General features: G+C 35.3%; 1 protein-coding gene across 2 annotated transcripts in view; it reads left to right on the top strand.

The window, feature by feature from the left end:
- Positions 1 to 22,281, top strand: part of COL21A1 (collagen type XXI alpha 1 chain) — a 197,375-nt gene that overhangs the window by 68,384 nt on the left and 106,710 nt on the right. The window contains exons 3-9 of one of the 2 annotated variants that reach the window (XM_050788784.1): positions 5,326 to 5,877; positions 14,651 to 14,819; positions 14,914 to 15,130; positions 17,488 to 17,661; positions 18,800 to 18,877; positions 20,957 to 20,965; positions 21,272 to 21,355. In XM_050788784.1, the coding sequence (XP_050644741.1) occupies positions 5,326 to 5,877; positions 14,651 to 14,819; positions 14,914 to 15,130; positions 17,488 to 17,661; positions 18,800 to 18,877; positions 20,957 to 20,965; positions 21,272 to 21,355 (1,283 nt within the window). Of the gene's footprint in view, positions 1 to 5,325; positions 5,878 to 14,650; positions 14,820 to 14,913; positions 15,131 to 17,487; positions 17,662 to 18,799; positions 18,878 to 20,926; positions 21,356 to 22,281 lie in introns of those variants that run through there. The other variant, XM_050788783.1, reaches the window with a different exon arrangement.

The raw sequence follows: 22,281 nt of genomic DNA, 5'->3' as shown, positions 1-22,281 counted from the left end.
GCAGGATGCCTCCAGCTTTATTCTTTTGACTTATGATTGTCTTGGCAATGCGGGCTCTTTTTTGGTTCCATATGAACTTTAAAGCAGTTTTTTCCAATTCTGTGAAGAAACTCATTGGTAGCTTGATGGGGATGGCATTGAATCTCTAAATTACCTTGGGCAGTATGGCCATTTTCACGATTTTGATTCTTCCTATCCATGAGCATGGTATGTTCTTCCATTTGTTTGTGTCCTCTTTTATTTCACTGAGCAGTGGTTTGTAGTTCTCCTTGAAGAGGTCCTTTACATCCCTTGTAAGTTGGATTCCTAGGTATTTTATTCTCTTTGAAGCAATTGTGAATGGAAGTTCATTCATGATTTAGCTCTCTGTTTGTTACTGGTGTATAAGAATGCTTGTGATTTTTGCACATCGATTTTGCATCCTGAGACTTTGCTGAAGTTGCTTATCAGCTTAAGGAGATTTTGGGCTGAGATGATGGGGTTTTCTAAATATACAATGATGTCATCTGCAAAGAGGGACAATTTGACTTCTTCTTTTCCTAACTGAATACCCTTGATTTCTTTCTCTTGCCTGATTGCTCTAGCCAGAACTTCCAACACTATGTTGAATAGGAGTGGTGAGAGAGGACATCCCTGTCTTGTGCCAGTTTTCAAAGGGAATGCTTCCAGTTTTTGCCCATTCAGTATGATATTGGCTGTGGGTTTGTCATAAATAGCTCTTATGATTTTGAGATACGTTCCATCAATACCGAATTTATTGAGCGTTTTTAGCATGAAGGGCTGTTGAATTTTGTCAAAGGCCTTTTCTGCATCTATTGAGATAATCATGTGGTTTTTGTCTTTGGTTCTATTTATATGCTGGATTACGTTTATTGACTTGCATATGTTGAACCAGCGTTGCATCCCAGGGATGAAGCCCACTTGATCATGGTGGATAAGCTTTTTGATGTGCTGTTGAATTCGGTTTGCCAATATTTTATTGAGGATTTTTGCATTGATGTTCATCAGGGATATTGGTCTGAAATTCTCTTTTTTTGTTGTGTCTCTGCCAGGCTTTGGCATCAGGATGATGTTGGCCTCATAAAATGAGTTAGGGAGGATTCCCTCTTTTTCTATTGATTGGAATAGTTTCAGAAGGAATGGTACCAGCTCCTCCTTGTACCTCTGGTAGAATTTGGCTGTGAATCCATCTGGTCCTGGACTTTTTTTGGTTGGTAGGCTATTAATTATTGCCTCAATTTCAGAGCCTGTTATTGGTCTATTCAGGGATTCAACTTCTTCCTAGTTTAGTCTTGGGAAAGTGTAAGTGTCCAGGAAATTATCCATTTCTTCTAGGTTTTCTAGTTTATTTGCATACAGGTGTTTATAGTATTCTCTGATGGTAGTTTGTATTTCTGTGGGGTCGTTGGTGATATCCACTTTATCATTTTTTATTGCGTCTATTTGATTCTTCTCTCTTTTCTTCTTTATTAGTCTTGCTAGCGGTCTATCAATTTTGTTGATCTTTTCAAAAAACCAGCTGCTGGATTTATTGATTTTTTTGGAGGGTTTTTTGTGTCTCTATCTCCTTCAGTTCTGCTCTGATCTTAGTTATTTCTTGCCTTCTGCTAGCTTTTGAATGTGTTTCCTCTTGCTTCTCTAGTTCTTTTAATTGTGATGTTAGAGTGTCAATTTTAGATCTTTCCTGCTTTCTCTTGTGGGCATTTAGTGCTATAAATTTCACTCTACACTATGCTTTAAATGTGTCCGAGAGATTCTGGTGTGTTGTATCTTTGTTCTCATTGGTTTCAAAGAACATCTTTATTTCTGCCTTCATTTCGTTATGTACCCAGTAGTCATTCAGGAGCAGGTTGTTCAGTTTCCACGTAGTTGAGCGATTTTGATTGATTTTCTTAGTCCTGAGTTCTAGTTTGATTGCACTGTGGTCTGAGAGACAGTTTGTTATAATTTCTGTTCTTGTACATTTGCTGAGGAGTGCTTTACTTCCAACTATGTGGTCAATTTTTGAATAAGTGAGATGTGGTACTGAGAAGAATGTGTATTCTGTCGATTTAGGGTGGAGAGTTCTGTAGATGTCTATTAGGTCCGCTTAGATGTCTATTAGATCTGCAGAGTTGAGTTCAATTCCTGGATATCCTTGTGAACTTTCTGTCTCATTGATCTGTCTAATGTTGACAGTGGGGTGTTGATGTCTCCCATTATTATTGTATGGGAGTCTAAGTCTCTTTGTAAGTCTCTAAGGACTTGCTTTATGAATCTGGGTGCTCCTGTATTGGGTGCATATATATTTAGGATAGTTAGCGCTTCCTGTTGAATTGATCCCTTTACCATTATGTAATGGCCTTCTTTGTCTCTTTTGATCTTTGATGGTTTAAAGTCTGTTTTATCAGAGACTAGGATTGCAACCCCTGCTTTTTTTTGTTCTCCATTTGCTTGGTAGATCTTCCTCCATCCCTTTATTTTGAGCCTATATGTATCTCTGCATGTGAGATGGGTCTCCTGAATACAGCAAACTGATGGGTTTTGACTCTTCATCCAATTTTCCAGTCTGTGTCTTTGAATTGGACCATTTAGTCCATTTACGTTTAAGGTTAATATTGTTATGTGTGAACTTGATCCTGTCATTATGATATTAGCTGGTTATTTTGCTCGTTAGTTGATGCAGTTTCTTCCTAGCATCGATGGACTTTACATTTTGGCATGTTTTTGCAATGGCTGGTACTGGTTGTTCCTTTCCATGTTTAGTGCTTCCTTCAGGGTCTCTTGTAGGGCAGGCCTGGTGGTTACAAAATCTCTAAGCATTTGCTTGTATGTAAAGGACTTTATTTCTCCTTTGCTGATGAAACTTAGTTTGGCTGGATATGAAATTCTGGGTTGAAAATTCTTTTCTTTAAGAATGTTGAATATTGGCCCCCACTCTTCTCTGGCTTGTAGAGTTTCTGCCGAGAGATCTGCTGTTAGTCTGATGGGCTTCCCTTTGTGGGTAACCCGACCTTTCTCTCTGGCTGCCCTTAACATTTTTTCCTTCATTTCAACTTTGGTGAATCTGACAATTATGTGTCTTAGAGTTGCTCTTCTCGAGGAGTATCTTTGTGGCGTTCTTTGTATTTCCTGAATTTGAATGTTGGCCTGCCTTACTAGGTTGGGGAAGTTCTCCTGGATGATATCCTGAAGCATGTTTTCCAACTTGGTTCCATTTTCCCCCTCACTTTCAGGCACACCAGTCAGACGTAGATTTGATCTTTTCACATAATCCTATATTTCTTGGAGGCTTTGTTTTCTTTTTCCTTTTTTTTTACTCTAGACTTCTCTTCTCGCTTCATTTCATTCATTTGATCTTCAATCATTGAAACTCTTTCTTCTAGTAGATTGAGTCGGTTACTGAAGCTTGTGCATTTGTCTCGTATTTCTCGTGTCATGGTCTTTGTCAGTTCGTTTATGGCCTTCTCTGCATTGATTATTCTAGTTATCCATTCTTCCATTCTTTTTTCAAGATTTTTGGTTTCTTTGCACTGGTTACGTAGTTTCTCCTTTGGCTCTGATAAGTTTGATTGACTGAAGCCTTCTCTCTACTCGTCAAAGTCATTCTCCGTCCAGCTTTGATCCGTTGCTGGCGATGAGCTGCATTCCTTTGGACGGGGAGATGCGCTCTGATTTTTTGAATTGTTTGAATTTCCAGCTTTTCTGCCCTGCTTTTTTCCCATCTTTGTGGTTTTATCTGCCTTTGGTCTTTGATGATGGTGACGTACTGATGGAGTTTTGGTGTGGGTGTCCTTTCTGTTTGTTAGTTTTCCTTCTGACAGTCAGGACCCTCAGCTGTAGGTCTGTTGGAGATTGCTTGAGGTCCATTCCAGACCATGTTTGCCTGGGTATCAGCAGCGGAGGCTGCAGAAGATAGAATATTGCTGAACAGTTAGTGCTGCTCTCTGATTCTTGCTCTGCAAGCTTCATCTCAGGGGTGTACCCCACTGTGTGAGGTGTGAGGTGTTGTTCTGCACCTAGTGGGGGATGTCCCCCAGTTAGGCTACTCAGGGGTCAGGGACCCACTTGAGCAGGCAGACTGTCCGTTCTCAGATCTCAGCCTCCATGCTGGGAGATCCACTGCTCTCTTCAAAGCTGTCAGACAGGGTCATTAACATCTGCAGAGGTTTCTGCTGCCCTTTTTTTTTTTTTTTTTTTTTTTTTTTTTGCTATGCCCTGTCCCACGAGGTGGAGTCTACAGAAATAGGCAGGCCTCCTTGAGCTGTGGTGGGCTCCACCCAGTTCGAGCTTCCTGGAGGCTTTGTTTACCTACTTAAGTCTCAGCAATGGCAGGCGCCCCTCCCCCAGCCTCTCTGCTGCCTTGCAGTTAGATCTCAGACTGCTGTGCTAGCAATGAGGGAGGCTCCGTGGGCGTGGGACCCTCCCAGCAAGGTGTGGGATATAATCTCCTAGTGTGACATTTGCTAAGACCCTTGGTAAAGCACAGTATTAGGGTGGGAGTTACCTGATTCTCCAGTTGTTGTGTTTCTCAGTTTTTAAAGGGATTCCCTTCCCCCTTGCACTTCCCAGGTGAGGTGATGCCTTGCCCTGCTTCAGCTCTCGCTGGTCGGGCTGCATCAGCTGACCAGCGCCGGTTGTCTGGCACTCCCCACTGAGATGAACCTGGTACCTTAGTTGAAAATGCAGAAATCACCCCTCTTCTGTGTCGCCCACACTGGGAGCTGGAGGCTGGAGCTGTTCCTATTTGGCCATCTTGCTCGCACCCCCCGGGAAAGTCTTTTTCTTTCCACAACTGCTTATAACTTGTTCAAATGTAACTTGCACCAAAGATGGTATTTTTTCCCCCAAAAAGGACCTTAGGATGTGCTGACTACATGTGTTTCCTGGTAACTCGAAACAAGAATCTCTATCTCTACTAAGCAAGGAATAGCTTTATACCTTTAATTATAGATTGTTAGGACAATTTGATGCTCTGACTATATCATTCACTGAATATGAGACATCAGACCTTTAGAAACTCATCTTGGATATAATGCAAGTGTTGATTCATTGGGTGATCTTGGTTCATTTAACTTTTATCAACTATTAATATATCAAAGATGAAATTTTATTGGCTAGCTAAGTCCTGAAGTTGGTAGAAAATCTTTTTTTAATTTTTTTCTCCCTATTGACTGGCTTATATTTTTGTAAATATTTCAGGTTAGCATTAAGCTAACCATATTTCATTGACAATTTAAAATAAGCAATGATGTTAGTGTATAGCTGAAACTCATAAATTTAAAATCTCTCCCTTTTTGCTTTTTATATAAAAGATGTGCTATGATGGTTTTCTTTTGCACTTAGGTTGTCGTACTGCTCCGACAGATTTAGTTTTCATCTTAGATGGCTCTTATAGTGTTGGCCCAGAAAACTTTGAAATAGTGAAAAAGTGGCTTGTCAATATCACAAAAAACTTTGACATAGGGCCAAAGTTTATTCAAGTTGGAGTGGTTCAATATAGTGACTACCCTGTGCTGGAGATTCCTCTTGGAAGCTATGATTCAGGAGAACATTTAACAGCAGCAGTGGAATCCATACTCTACTTAGGAGGAAACACAAGGACAGGGAAGGCTATCCAGTTTGCCCTCGATTACCTTTTTGCCAAGTCCTCACGATTTCTGACTAAGATAGCAGTGGTACTTACGGATGGCAAATCCCAGGATGACGTCAAGGATGCAGCTGAAGCAGCAAGAGATAGTAAGATAACATTATTTGCCATTGGTGTTGGTTCAGAAACAGAAGATGCCGAACTTAGAGCTATTGCCAACAAGCCTTCGTCTACTTATGTGTTTTATGTGGAAGACTATATTGCAATATCCAAAATAAGGGAAGTGATAAAGCAGAAACTTTGTGAAGGTAAGCCTTAAAATGCCTTAATATAATTTGGAAACAATTAATAATTGTGCTTTTTACGTTTTGATATAACCTCTGCATTAACACTGGTGTAGATCGTTGTATTTAATGTCAATTATAATGTTACAACATTTATAATGTTATAAATGTTATATTTACACTGTGAGCACGAATTTTTTGTGTTATATGTATTTAGGATAAATTTTGGTTTTAAAAAATAATTTACAAATCTACATATGGAAAATACAATATTTTGTAACATTTATTATTTTTCCTTTCAATTATAACATGTCTATGGTAGAGATTGTAGAAAAAAGGCACAAAGAATAAAAATACATATAAATCACACATAATTGTATCACCCCATTAATGAGTTTTTCTGTATTTTACATTCTAGTTTTTTTCCTTTTTTCCCTGGTATGTTTTTTTCTTTTTTTTTTTTTTTTTGAGACGGAGTCTCGCTCTGTCGCCCAGGCTGGAGTGCAGTGGCCGGATCTCAGCTCACTGCAAGCTCCGCCTCCCGGGTTTACGCCATTCTCCTGCCTCAGCCTCCCGAGTAGCTGGGACTACAGGCACCCGCCACCTCGCCCGGCTAGTTTTTTGTATTTTTTAGTAGAGACGGGGTTTCACCGTGTTAGCCAGGATGGTCTCGATCTCCTGACCTCGTGATCCGCCCGTCTCGGCCTCCCAAAGTGCTGGGATTACAGGCTTGAGCCACCGCACCCGGCCCCTGGTATGTTTTATTTTACTCTTCTGCCTAAATCAAGATACTATTGCATATATAGTTTCCTACTTTGTTTTTGTAGTATATACTCTTGTGTATAAAATTTTTATACTCTATTCACATGATAGCAGGCAAGTTCCTACTGTAATTTATTTTAAATTTTTCCTGTTTTTGTACATTTAGTTTATTGTTTTGCTAATATAAACGACAAAAATGAATATTCTTGTACATAGTTCTGAGCTAGAATTTCATTATTTCTTCAGAAAAAAAGCTTCAAATTACTGACATATTTAAAGTTAGGGAGAAACATGTTAAAATTGCACTTTAAAAAAGCTTAATTTCCCTTTCACACAACATTTGAAAATAAAATAACAGTTTATTAATTATGTTTATACTGTTTCATAAAATCTAACTTCATGTTCATGATAATTGCATGGTATGGGAAGGTCCCAGTTTTGGTAAATATTAATCCTATTAAGGCATAGACATGCTAATGTTCACATTATTTTAGGGGAGAGTAATTTTTTATATCTCTTATTTTTTAATAATATAGGTATTTAGTGTACCGTATTAAACTAATATTCATATAAAGTGAATATTAGTTTGTCTACAAAAGCTCCCAAAGTGGGTGGCTTCACAGTTGACAAAAAAATCCTGTGTGTTTCTTGGTTAGGAAACAAATTATATCATTCATTCCTCTGTTTTCTTCACATTTGCTTGTGGGATATGGTAGAGGAAAACATTTTTAAATTTTCGTATTTAAGAGACTATAAAAAATTAAACATCTTCTTCCATGAAACTTTAAGTAAAAGTACTATAACTACAAATCGCCACTACAGTTCTTTTTATGAATCTCTAGTGGTAAGATTTTGTTGACGTTTATCATCCTGAACAGGCAAATAGGATTTAAATTTTTAATATGTGGTCATATTAGTTAGAATTCTTTGGTTTTGAAGCCAGGTATTTTTCATTCTTAAAACAGACTTTTCCTGGAGAAATTTCATTTATCATTCATTTTTATCTTTCAATGTAAATGTAACTGATACAATGTTTGTTCAATATTTGCTTCAGAGACTTTTTCTGTGGATCTGTATTTTGGTAGATGCATTCTATTTTAATGATTCTAACTACACATGAAAGAGTAGGTGTGCTTAAAAGAGTTAAACATTCTTTTAGCTAAGATGTATCATCTATAAACAATCAAAATTGCAATCTTGCCAAATATATTTTCATTCACACTCGAAAAGATGTAAATAATTTCTGTGACTAATCAGCACATATCTGCTGCACAATAGCCATCTTTTAAAATGTTTTTGAAATTGCACTTATGGAATTTATATGGGTGTTCTGCACTTGACTTTTTATACTTGATTAGAGTATGATTAATGCAGTAAACTAAAACATTGCTATATTACAACAGCCACAAACCATGTAATCTGTGTTTGAATCATCTGACAAATTCACAAATGCTTTTTCTTTGATACATACTTAACTTCTACTTTGAAGTGTTAACATGTAGGATGACCATTTCCTAATACTGTTTATTTTTACACTCTGCTGTAGTTAAATCACAATGAACAAAATATTATTGAGTTAAGTAATATTTACCGCAGTTTATTTCATCTTTGTGGACCTATGATTTCTCTGGAAGAGTTGTATCTAATACTTTCCTTTCTCTGATGGGTGATGATTCCTTTATCTGTGTGAAAGACTTCTGCTGCTGCTGCTGCTGCTACCACTACCACTACTACTACTACTACTACTACTACTGCTGCTGCTGCTACTACTACTACTTCTACTCTTACTACTGCTACTACTACTACTTCTACTCTTACTACTACTGCTACTACTACTACTGCTACTTCTTTTTCTTCCTCCTTCTCCTTCCTGCCTCCTTCCTTCCTCCTCCTCCTTCCTTTTCCCCCTTCCTCCCCCTTCCTTCTTCTTCATTTCTCTTTCCCCCTCATATAAAAGACATTAACATGAAACCTAGTCTCCTAACATTTTTTAATGTACAGTATTGTGAATTATAAGCACAATGTTGTGCAGCATATCTTTGGAACTTTTTCATCTTGCTTGACTGCAACCTCCATACTTCCTTCCCTCCCTCCTTCTCTCCTTCCTTCCTTCCTTCCTTCCTTCCTTCCTTCCTTCCTTCCTCCCTCCCTCCCTCCCTCCCTCTCTCCCTCCCTCCCTCCCTCCCTCTTTTCCTTCCTCTTTCTTTTTTTTTTTTTGATAATGGCCAGCCTAACATGTATGAGGTAACATTTCATTGTAGTATTGATTAGAATTTTTCTAATCATTAGTGATGTTGGACATTTTTTTCGTATACCTGAGGCCATTTGCATATCATTTTTGGATAAATGTTTATTTAAGTCCTCTGTCCATTCCTTAAACAGTTTTTTTTTGTTGCTGAGTTGGAGTTTTTTATTTATTTTGAATGTTAACCCCTTATCAGATATATGGTTTGCAAATACTTTATCCCACTTCATAGATTGCCTTTTTACAGTGTTTTTTTCTCCTTTGCTGCACGGAAGCTTTTTAGTTTGCTATAATCTCAGTTGTCTATTTTTGCTTTTTTTGTTGCCGGTAACTTTGGAATAAATCCAAGAAATCATTACCAGACTGATGTTATGAAGCTTTTCCCTAGTTTTCTATTAGAAATGTTATAGTTTCAGGTCTTATGTTTAAGTCTTTGAGTTGTTTTTTGTATGTGGTGTGAAATAAAGGTCCAATATTATTCTTTTGCGTGTGGATATCTGGTTTTCCCAGCACCATTGATTGAAGAGATCCTTTCCCCATCAGGCAGCCTTACCACCCTTGTCAAAGATAAGTTCATTGATGCATGCAAGAGTGTTTTCTGGGCTCTCTATTCTGTTCCATTTGTCTATATGTTTGTTTTTATGCCTTTACCATACTGTTTTGATTACTCCAGCTTTGCAATATATTTTGAAATCAGGAAGTGTGAGGCCTCCAACTTAATTTTTGTTTCACAAGATTGTTTTGACTCTTTTAGGTCTTTTGAGGATTCATATAAATTTTAGGAATGCTTTTTCTATTTCTATAAAAAATGTCATTGGGATTTTTATAGGGATTGCATTGAATCTGTAGATCACATTAGGCAGTGTGGAGTTTTTAAGTAATATTGTCTGCCAATCCATGAACACAAGATATATCTCCATTTATTCCTTCTTCAGTTTCTTTTATCAATGTTTTGTAGTTTTCAATGTACAAGTTTTTTTGATTCTTTGGTTAAGTTTATTTCTAAGTATTTTATTATTTTTATGCTTTGTAAATGGGATTATTTTCTTAATGTTCTTTTTAAATTGTTGTTATTGTATAGGAACACAACTGATTTTTATATGTTGAATTTGTATTCTCCAACTTTGCTTAATTGGTTTATTCTAACCATTTTTTTTTGGCATGGAATCTTTTATGTATAATCATTAGGGTTTTCTATATTTATTCATGCTATCTGTGAACAGAGATAATTTTCTTTCGTGATTTGAATCCCTTTTATTTATTTTCTTGCCTAATTCCTCTGGCTAGTACAATGTTGAATAGAAGTGGTGAAATTGGCATCTTTATCTTGTTCCTTGTCTTAGAGGAAAAACTTTTATCATTTTACCATTGAGTATGATGGTGGCTGTGAACTTTTCAAATATGGTCTTTATTATGTTAAAGTAGTTTCCTTCTATTCCTTACTTGTTGTGTGCTTTAATCATAAAATAGTGCTAATTTTTGTCAATTTTTTCTGCCTCCATTGAGATAATCATATGTCTTTATCCTTCATTCTGTCAAAGACACATTTATTGATTTTATATGTCAAACTCTTTCATCCTGTGGATAATTTCCATTTGGTCATGGTGTATAATGTTTTTGATGTGCTGTTAAATTCAGTTTGTTAGTATTTCATTGGGGATATTTACATCTGTATTCATCAGTGATATTGGCTTGTAGTTTTATTTTATTATGGTATCTTTTTCTGGCCTTGGTATCAGGTTAATGCTGGCCTTATTCACTCCCCTTCAATTTTTAGAAAGATCTTAAGAAAGATAGGTATTAATTTTTCTTTAAATGTCTGGTAGAATTCACCACTGAAGCCACCTGGTACTAGGCTTTTATTGTTGGGGTGTTTTGATTACTGATTTAAATTTCCTTTAATCTCTAGTTATAGGTCTGTTCATATATTCTATTTATTCATGTTTCAATTTTGGTAGGTTTTGTGTTCTAGGAATTTATCCGTTTCTTCTAGGTTACCAAATTGTTGATATATAGTTGTTCATAGTGGTCACTTAAAATCCTTTTTATTTCTGTGGCATCAATTGTAACATCTCTTCTTTTACTTCTTGTTTTATTTGAGTCTTCTCTCTTTTCACTTAATCTAGTTAAAGATTTGTTATTTTGTTGATTTTTTTCCAAAAAAGCAACTCTTGGCTTTGTTGATTTCTTTCTATTTTCTATTTTATTTATTTCTGCTTAAATCAAAATTATTTTTTTCTTTCTGCTAACTTCGGGCTTAGTTTGTCTTTTTTTTTTTTTAATAGGTCCTTGAGGTGTAAAGTTGTTTGTTTGATATTCTTTTTCTGTTTAATGTAGGCATTTATTGCTATTAACTTCTCTCTTAGTACTGTTTTCCTGCATCTCATAAATTTTGGATGTTGTGTTTTTGTTTTCATCAGATATTTTCTAACTTTGTCTCTGATTTCTTCTTTGACCTAATGGTTGTTCAAAAGTGTGCTATTTAATTTTTACATATTTGTGAATTTTTCAATTTTCCTACTGTTGTTAATTTTTAGTTGTATTCCACTGTGGTTGAAAAATACACTGGTGTTGATTTCAGTCTTCTTAAATAAGACATGTTTTGTGATTTAACATATGGTCTGTCCTGGAGAATGTTTCATGTGCAGTTGAAGGGAATATGTATTCTGCTGCTGTTTGGTGAAATATTCTGTGTGTGTGTCTGCTAGGTTCATTTGGTCTATGTTCAAGTCTTCTATTTCTTTATTGATCTTCTGTTTGAACGTTCTAATCATTATCAAAATCCTTTAGTATTATTGTGTATCTGTCTATTTCTCCCTTTAGTTCTGTAAATGTCTGCCTTATATTTTTGTTACCATGGTGTTGGCTGCATATAGAATCATAATTATTATATCTTCCTGGTGAATTGACCCTTTTATCATAATAGGATATCTTTCTTTGTCTCTTGTTATTGTTTTGTACTGTGTGATATAAGTATAGACATCTCTGATGTCTTTTGGCTACCATTTGCATGGAATATCTTTTTTCATTTTTTCACTTACAGCCTATGTGTGTCCTTAAATTTAAAGTGATTCCTTTTCATTTCTTTTCTCCTTTCTTTCTTTCTCTTTTCTTTTCCTTTCCCTTTTCCCCTTCCCCCCTTCCCTTCCCTTCCTTTCCCTTCCCTCCCCTTCTGCTTCCCCTTTCCCTTTCCCTTTCCCTTTCCCTTTCCCTTTTCCTTTCCTTTGTCTCATTCTGTTGCCCAGGCTGGAGTGCAGTGGCATGATCATAGCTCACTGCAGCTTCAACCTCCCAGACTCAGTCAATCCTCCCACCTCAGCCTCCTGAGTAGCTGGGACTACAGGCACATGCCAACATGCCTGGCTAACTTTGTTGTTTTTGTTTGTTTACTTTTGTTTTTGTTTTTGTAGAGATGGAGTTTTGCCATGTTGCCCAGGCTAGAATCTTTTATAGATAGTACATAGTTGGATTTATAGCTCTAAACCATTCAGCCTCTCTATGTACTTTGATTAAGGAATATAATCACTTACATTTAAGGTAATTACTGATAGGAAAAATTATTATTGTCATTTTGGTAATTATTTTCTATCTTTCCTGTAGCTTTTTGTCCCTTTTTTTTGTTTACTGTCTTCCTTTGTGTTTTATTGCTTTTTTTATGGTGATGTCCTTTATCATTTTATTTATCTTCCACAAATATTTTCTTTGAGGTTATCATAGGGGTTATATGAAACATGTAATTATAACAACTATATTTTAAGTTGGTGTGAAATTAAATTACATATAAATATTCTATATTTTTACTACCTCTCCTTTGTTACTGATGCCACAAATTGCATCTTTTTATATTTTATATCTGTTAACATATTTTTAAGTTACAGTTTTTAAAAATGCTTTTGTCTTTTAACTTTTACAACAGAATTAAAAGTCATTTATGTACCACTATTACAGTATTACAGTATTCTGTCTATATATTTACTTTTATCAGAAAAATTTATACTATCTTATGCTTTTATGTTGCTGTTTAGTATACTTTTGTTTGATCTTGAAGGACTCCTTGAGAATTTCTTATAAGGCAGGTCTGATGGTGATGAACTTCCTCAGCTTATATTTATCTAGAAAAGTCTTTATTTCTCCTTCATTTTTGAAGAACAGTTTTGCCAATCATAGCATTCTTGGTTGGCAGGTTTTTTTTTCTTTTTTTCCTTTCAGCACTTTGAATATGTCATCCCACTCCTGGCCTGCAATGGTGCTATTGAGAAATCTGCTGATAGTCTTATCAAGGTTCCCTTGTACATAAAAAGTCTCTTTTTTTTTCTTGCTGCTTTCAAAATGTGACCTTCGCCTTTAACTTTTGACAGTTGGATTATAATATGTCTCAATGTGGATTTCTTTGGGTTTAACTTAGCATATATTAGGCTTCTTGAATTCAAGTGTCCATATCCTTTTCCAGATTTGGGAAGTTGTTGGCCTCATTTCTTTCTTCTTTTTTTTTTTTTTTTGAGACAGAGTCTTGCTCTGTTGCCCAGGCTGGAGTGCAGTGGTGCCATCTCGGCTCACTGCAAGCTCCACCTCCCAGGTTCACACCATTCTCCTGCCTCAGCCTCCTGAGTAGCTGGGACTACAGTTGCCCGCCACCGCGCCTGGCTAATTTTTTGTAATTTTAGTAGAGATGGAGTTTCACTGTGGTCTCGATCTCCTTTCCTTGTGATCTGCCCGCCTCGGCCTCCCAAAGTGCTGGGATTACAGGCGTGAGCCATCGCGCCCGGCTGGCCTCATTTCTTTAAATAAGCTTTTTGTCCCCCTTTCACCCTCTTCTTTTTTTTTTTTTCCCTGGAACTCCCAAAATGCATATATTGGTGTGCTTGATGGTGTTGCATAAATCTCTTAGGCTTTCTTCACTCTTTCTCATTCCTTTTTCTTTTTGTTTCTTTTTGTTTCTCTAACTGGATAATTTCAAATGCCTAATTATTGAGTTTGCTGATTCTTTTCCCTCTGCTTGTTAAAGTCTGCTATTAATCATCTTTAGTAAATTTTTTCAGTTATGGTATTCTTCAGCTAAAATATATCATACTTATTACTTATATAGCTGACTATGTAATGCTAATGATTGTTCTTCAGAAAATACTCTTTATAAGTATGATTAATATATAATTAATTATAGATGAGATAATATGTCCAATTGAAGAACTTTCATGACTAGATGGGACCCAGGTTAAGTTTTTTCCAGAGAGATAGACTAATGATATTTGAACTGTAGAAATATAAACTGCTTGAACTGGAAAGAAAATCAAGAACAGAAAATAATTTTTACCCCTGAAATGCTAAGAATGCAAGAAAAGAATTTCAGTGTTCATTTTTGAATTCAATAAATTAAGAGCATTATCCAAAGTTGTATGACTAGTTGATAGGAAATCCTGGATGAGAATCACAAATCCCGTTCCATTGTTTTTCTTTTCCATAGGTGTTAGATTGTCTCATATTGCTATTGTCTCAAATTTTTGCTAAAGACAATACATTAACAAATATTTATCTTATATTTTTGTTTTACATTTATTCCCCATTTTTAGAGAAAAAAGCATATGAAGATCTCACTCTTAAATGTGTAAAATACTTCTACATTTTCTCAGAAAATGTATTCATGTACATTTATATACTATACATTTGTATACGTATGTAGATTTTATAATTCCAATTATAGAATACTATATTGTTTAGTATTTCTCCCTTGATTTTTCTTTTCTTGTTTGAGTTGTCCATGATTAATCAACTTTTATTGCTTTTGCTTTATAGAATCTGTCTGTCCAACACGAATTCCAGTGGCAGCTCGTGATGAAAGGGGATTTGATATTCTTTTAGGTTTAGAGGTAAATAAAAAGGTTAAGAAAAGAATACAGCTTTCACCAAAAAAGATAAAAGGATATGAAGTAACATCAAAAGTTGATTTATCAGAACTCACAAGGTATATATTGTATGTTGACACAACTTTTTGGGGGGCATATGTCTATGGACATGTCAAGAATTCTTTAAGCTTACACTTGCTCTTCTTTTTGTAGCAATGTTTTCCCAGAAGGTCTTCCTCCATCATATGTATTTGTGTCTACCCAAAGATTTAAGGTCAAGAAAATATGGGATTTATGGAGAATATTAACTATTGATGGAAGGCCGCAAATAGCAGTTACCTTAAATGGTGTGGACAAAATCTTACTATTTACAACAACCAGCATAATTAATGGCTCACAAGTGGTTACCTTTGCTAGCCCTCAAGTTAAGGTAAAGATGCCTGGGATAATACCATGATTATGATATTAATGGGGAAGCACCATTGGGTTTATGTGTGTTGGGAAAAAGAGGGCTGTAATTTTAACATGACTGGAAATATTTTTACCTTAAATTTTAATGTTTCTGTATTGAGGAAAACTAACAAACAAAGGAAAATTGTCTCTTGATCAATATGGGGACAAATGCTGAGGGGAACTGACATATTCTGAGTGCCTGCTACTAGGTACCAGGCACATTTAATTATAATAGCCATCCAATAAAGAAACCATTGCTCCCATTTTGCAGACAAACTAATATTCAAGTATGTTAAGTTCTCCCTCAAAGTAGAACAGCTAATAAGTGATGACATCAGGAATTAAATTTTGGGTCTAGATGACTTCAAAGTCCATATTTGTCTGTTTTACACTGCCATGTTCTACAGGATATTTACATAAAGATATATCTATTAGGATATTAAATACTGGGTAGATAATAGACATGAAATTTACCTTAATTTAGGAGGACATTTTATTTCCCCAAATGGAATACATATTTAATAGAATATATAAACTTTAAAAAGTTTATTTTCAAAATCATGTTTTCAGAATCCAGATGCAATAATAAAAGTAATTAAGTTTTGCTCATTATTATAATTATGATAGTCTAAAGGCATATTACACAGTTTAGGAAATATATATGGTAACATAAAGTATGCAATTTCTTCATTTAGTAAGTATATTACATTAAAAATATTTGTTGTCTGCTATCTTCATTAAAGCCAATGTGCCAGATTCTGTAAGAAATGACAAATAAATAAGGCATGTTTTTTACCTTCAAGGAGCTTATTTATAATAGGATATTCAAGGCAACTGGTATCAAATAGAAGTACAAAATGTTAGTGGAGTGTGGATGAGAAAATGTGTTCTAACATAAAGTAAGAGGAAATCTGCACAAATGAAATAATTTTTGAACTGGACCATTCAGGATGTATAGCATTTTGATGGAGATGGATATAAGAGCACATTAAATAAATGATTCAGTATTGAGTCATCATGTGTCTAATAAAATGCAGGGTTTTTATTTAGAGAATGCAGAGTGACTCTCTGGTGTTTAGAGTATAAGATGCATGGAAGAAAAGGCTATCTAGGTGCAAGCCCAATTTATGAGGGGCCTGGAAAGCCATATAATGTGGTTTGGACTTTATTCAGTGAATGTTTCATCAAAAGGTCTTGACCATAAATGTGTCAGGGTCAAGGCAATCTTCTCTACTTCTTTTTCTTCATTTGTCCATAAATAATACTTTCAACTTTATCCTAAAATTAGGCCAGATCCTTGGGATACAGAAATTAATAAGATGGAACATCTCCCCTAACAGAACTGTAGGGAGAGAGATTAATTCTAGTGGTGATCTGAAGGATGGCTTGGAAATGAAAGGGTCAGAGATCGAGATAGATTTGAAAATTATTGAAGTAAAACAAGAGTTCCATGAGCCTAAATTATGGTGGTGACAATGAAAATGAAGAAATGAATTTGAGTCATGTTGAAGAAATATATTGGGTAGAACTCTGCATCTGGTTAGTTATTGCAACTCAAAGAAAGAAACTTATGTTTAGAGGATGCTATTATGTAGGGAAATAGGGTCAGGAATAAAATTTCTGGGGAGTAGTTCAAGTTTATTTTGTTACATACCTTGTTGGGCTAATTGTGAAACATCCTGAAAAATTATTCCACCTAGTATTAGAATTACAGGACCCATGCGTAGGAGAGGTACAGGCTGTTAGTGTAGACATGGGAGTTATTACATAGCAGTGATAATTGGCCTGGAGGAATGACTGAGTCAAAAAGAGAGAGTGAAAAATGTCCAGAACAGACCTATGAGGAATGCCCTCATTAAAGGGTAGGTTGAGGGAGAAGAACACTTAGAGACAGAGAGAGAGAATCAGCAACTAGAGAGGAAGAAATGAAAATGATCAAGATGGTTTGAATCCCAGAAGTTGAGTGAGAATATCAAAAAGATTGATTAGTTATGGGACCCAAAGTTGCAATGAAATAAACAAGATGAGGCAGGAGAGAAGCCATTTGGATTCAGAGATTATTAAACTATTTATGATTTTGAGGAAGTTGCTTTAGTAAGTTATTTGACACAGTTTCTTTGAAATATGTAATAGGAACTCAGATAAGGATTAATGAAAGAATTGGTGGATAGCATATGAGGTCCAGCTTGGGTTAGGATGAATTAATGTATAATACAGTCAGTCTTTGTGGGATGAAGTTTCTCAGCAATGATTAGGAGCAAGGCAGTAAGAACAAAGAAAGTAAAATATTGTTAGGGGCTTTATTGATGAATCTTCCACACTTTCTTTTTGTAGACGTTGTTTGATGAAGGCTGGCACCAAATTCGTCTCTTAGTAACAGAGCAAGATGTAACTCTGTATATTGATGACCAGCAAATTGAAAACAAGCCCTTACATCCAGCTTTAGGGATCCTGATCAATGGGCAAACTCAAATTGGAAAATATTCTGGTAAAGAAGAAACTGTTCAGGTAGATAAATAATGATTCACTCTTTGAATTATATAGAATGAAACTTTTGCTCTCTTTTGTAATAGTTTTCACCACATTTAATCATATTTAACTTAATTATGAATTCCCTTAAGTTGTTCACCAAAATGTGGTCAGTTCGTTAGTGAAATTTTGTGTATGTATATGTATTAAAATGCAGAATTGGACTTAATCTATTTTATAAGAATATTTAGAAAAATGTTCCCCTGGGTTCAGGATAGAATTCTACATTTCTAGGAAACATTAATTTCATGTTTCCCAAGAGAAACATAGTTTAAGTAATGAATTTGGAAAAGAGAATATAGTTTCATCTGTAAGTGGGGCTGTAAAAATGTCTTTGTAGCTGCAAGGATAAAATTAGATTAATTCATGTCAGGGTTCTTCACAAACAAAACTGTTCCTTAAAAATAAAGCAATTGTGGTATGTTCAAATTATACGTACAAGTTTTGTTTTGACTTTTTGATACCTTCTTAAACTGGAGTATCTGTTTTTGGATGGAGAAATGTGTCTGTAAACGCCATTTCTAGAAAAATCCTTTATTTGAAAAGGTATGTCCCTCCTGCACTGTTTCTATTAAAGGAAGACTCTGTCATTTTCATACGTGTGTTTACACATGTGGTCTCTATGAATTAATCCTACATGTCAAATTGTAGTAAATAGTTAAACATTAACAGGTGCTGGGCCTACTAACAACGCTCCATGCCGGCAACTAAATAGCGAAGACCAAAGATGGTTTCTTGAGTCCACCCTATACCATCAGGAATGTTGTAGAGATTAGGATAAACACAGAAAACTGGGAAAACTTTTAAGTGTCCTACAAAATGCTCTTTAGATTAGCTTTTAATACAGGAGTACTAAAAAAGCCTCACTGAATTCCGGGAGAAAATTGGAGATTTGCTCTCGGTGCTAGGGAATTTTTCTTCAGTGGTTATGTCGCATCACATCTTCATAGTGTATGTTAAGTATTAAAATTTTGTATTTTTATTGTTTTAGTTAAATGCTGTGATGTAAACCTTACACAATTACTAACCATAGTGGATGTTTCTGTGTATCTGAGTTGCTCTTATAAAACAAGTTGCTTGTGCCTCAACTTTAATTCTACTGGGTTTATGTTTTTAGTTTGATGTCCAAAAGTTGCGAATCTACTGTGATCCAGAACAGAACAACCGGGAGACAGCATGTGAGATTCCTGGATTTGTAAGTAGGAGGGATTGTTTTTTTCCCAGATGTTGCTTTAGTACTTTCAAAGCAATAAATAAAAAACAGATAATATCTGAGTATTAATTTAATATGTAGAATTAATTTTATTTTTTAATGCTAGTGGAAGTGAAGTTGCATGAAGAAAACGTATTTTGAGGTTATAGTTGAAATGAAGTTGTTATATGTCATTGTGCAAGTGTGAATGAAAGACCACAAGAAAATGTTTTCTTGTTTTGTTTTGTTTTGTTTTGAGTTGGAGTCTCACTCTTGTCACCCAGGCTGGAGTGCAGTGGCGCAATTTCGGCTCACTGCAACCTCCGCCTCCTGGGTTCAAGCAATTCTCCTGCCTCAGCCTCCCGAGTAGCTGGGATTACAGATGCCCACCACCACACTCAGCTAAATTTTGTATTTTTAGTAGAGACGGGGTTTCACCATGTTGTTCAGGCTGGTCTCGAACTCCTGACTGCGGGTGATTCGCTGGCCTCAGCCCTCTAAAGTACTGGGATTACAAGCATGAGCCACCGTGCCCAGCCAGTAATGTTTTTCCCATCATCTATGACTATGACTATTCCAGTGCTCAGGTAAAGCAAGATGAGACCTGCTCCAGAAAAATGTAAGATGCTTTGTCTGAATGCCAGTGTGTGAAATGCATTATTATACTTAATGTAATCATGTATAATATAATATGACAATATAATAATGTATATTAAACATGTGGACAGAACACCCCAAACAGCACAGTTCTGAAGAGCAAGAAATAATTATTTTTCCTTAGTGAAATAATGAATAGATACTTTTCTTGTTGATACCTAAGTAAAAATTTATTATAGTTCTAGAATGTAAGCAGTGTTTCTAGTTATTTAGCTATTTTCATTAATGTGTTAGGAGGAAAAAGATTATAAGCTACAATGTTATAGCATCTCATGGTGTGTGTGTGTGTGTGTGTGTGTGTGTGTGCGTGCGCGCGTGTGTGTGTGTGTGCATGTGTGTGTAATCAATCCCCTTTCCCCTGGGCAAAAATTGGTGTATTACTGCTAGTGGAAATATGGTAGAATGTTGTACAACTTTTTGACAATGTGAATTCCCAGGGATATTTGGGTCAACCATAGTTTTTAAAATGTGTGTAGTTATGTTGTCATCATCTTCTTTTTTCCTATCAAATGGAATAATGTATGGATCCACATATTCTAAAACCTTGAAGCACAGAACAGCACATTGAAAAATTCTGTAATCAAACAGAATTTTCTAGAAAGGATTTATTCTGGGTTTTCTAGATAAATAACTGTTTAAGCACTATAGTTTTAGATATTTATAACTTGAAATATAAACCTCTTTTAAAAGTGTTAATAAGTCATGGCATTTGAGAATTCACTGTGCATACTTCATTTATTGATGTCTCTGCATTGACATATGATAATTACCATTATCCTCCCATATGATGAAGCACAGCTTTAGATAGCTGATTTTGAATGCTCACTTCCACTTTATGTTTTAATGTCTCCTTCCCTACTCTCAGGTGTGACTTTCTGTGGCCTGTTTGCCTTTTGTACCTTCAATCCAACCTTCTCATTTTTGAACTAATTTTTATTGTTTGGAAAGATGATTGTCCTTTTAAAATTGTGTCTTATTTAATAAAACACAGACTATTTTAGGAGAAGCTCTCCTAAAGTGCAAGATTTTAATGCATGCAGTTTGTGACTTGCTAAGATGTGTTTCGACATTTTTTTTTTCTGGTTCTTAAATGATTTCCTGAAATTTCAAGACAACATATAAATCTCATCTGGAAATATTTTTTATCTTGCACGGCTATTATATCAAGCAGCTCTGGTGTTTTAATTTTCTTCTTCTACTCACCTTAAAGAAATATATCCTTTCTGTATTCTCCTATATGAATGGAGTAGTAGCATGTATAGATAAGTGACTTTTTAGGATAAATACAGGGAAATATTTTGGTTCTTGTTGGTTTTCATACTTCATATATCTCTAATGTGGATGGTGAAATATCTGTAAATTAGGCTGATAATTTATAAATTTTATTGAAAACATTTTAATACACATTTGTTGTTTTTCTTTCAGAATGGAGAGGTAGGCTTGGATACTATTGTTCCCCTTAAGGTAATATTTGTATTGTGGGACCGTTTAGCTCTTTTCCAACAACTGTAAGTATGAATATTAGACAAATAGAACCCATTTTTATGTAACTTCAATGTATTTAATATTTATAGATTTTGTGATTTGGAATTTCCTATTGGATTGGGCTAAATGAAATTTGAAAGTAAATGTAGGATATTTTTACCATTTTACACAAATATCGAAATGCATAAACATATGTGTGCATGCACCTATATGTCTTTCCATGCTTGTTGTCTGTTTCCATTTTTGTCCTTGTAGTGCCTTAATGGTCCCAGTGATGTAGGTTCAACTCCAGCTCCCTGTATTTGTCCTCCGGGAAAACCAGGACTTCAAGGCCCCAAAGTGAGTAACGCCTAACTTGCTGTTTTTGTTAAGACACACAAACAAGAGCTGGGTAAACCATACAATTCCTAATCACCATTGATCCTGTTGAGAAATTTCTATCTGATGTCTTATATAGTTTAAAACCTCAGTTTTAGTCATTTTTTTATCTAGAAAAACAAGTGTATTCTAATCTAGTCTAGATTAGACTTTTGAACCTAAAACTGATATCTGTCATCCACATTAAACTGAGACAGTATTATTTGTTTGGTTGTTTTCTTTCTCCAAATACTGCTGCTAGATCCCAAGAACAATACTTCCTTAGAATCTGGTAAAAAATGAAGAAAGAGCATTTGTTAAGACATGGTCTGAATTCTTAAATGTCTGAATTCATAATTTGTCAAAATAATTTTTGGATGGAAAAAATGAAGTAAGAAATTTAAAATTGATTTTATTATTGTAAGTTTGATTTGAAGTTAGAGCCACGTACATTTATTTCACTTAATCATGTACTTTTGGGGAGTATATTCTTTTAGTCATTTCCATATTTCCATATATGCACTTGTTCCAGTTACATTTACATATTGATTTGTATGCAAATGTACATATACATTTTTATATGATTGGAGCCATTGTGTGCATACTACTTTATAACTGGTTGTTTTATACATAATATGTTCTGAATATTTTTCTATGCAATTTAATATTAATGACTAATTTTTTTTTTTTTTTTGAGATGGAATCTTGCTCTGTTGCCAGGCTGGAGTGCAGTGGCACAATCTTGGTTCACTACAAGCTCCGCCTGGTGGGTTCAAGCTATTTCCCTGCCTCGGCCTCCCGAGTAGCTGGGATTACAGGCATGCACCACCGCGCCTGGCTAGTTTTTTGTATTTTAGTGGAGATGGGGTTTCACCATGTTGGCAAGGATGGTCTCGATCTCCTGACCT

Source organism: Macaca thibetana, chromosome 4 (assembly GCF_024542745.1).
Source record: "Macaca thibetana thibetana isolate TM-01 chromosome 4, ASM2454274v1, whole genome shotgun sequence".
NCBI lineage: Eukaryota > Metazoa > Chordata > Mammalia > Primates > Cercopithecidae > Macaca > Macaca thibetana.
The sequence above is the reverse complement of the archived record's forward strand: the minus strand, read 5'-3'. Positions and strand labels throughout refer to the sequence as shown.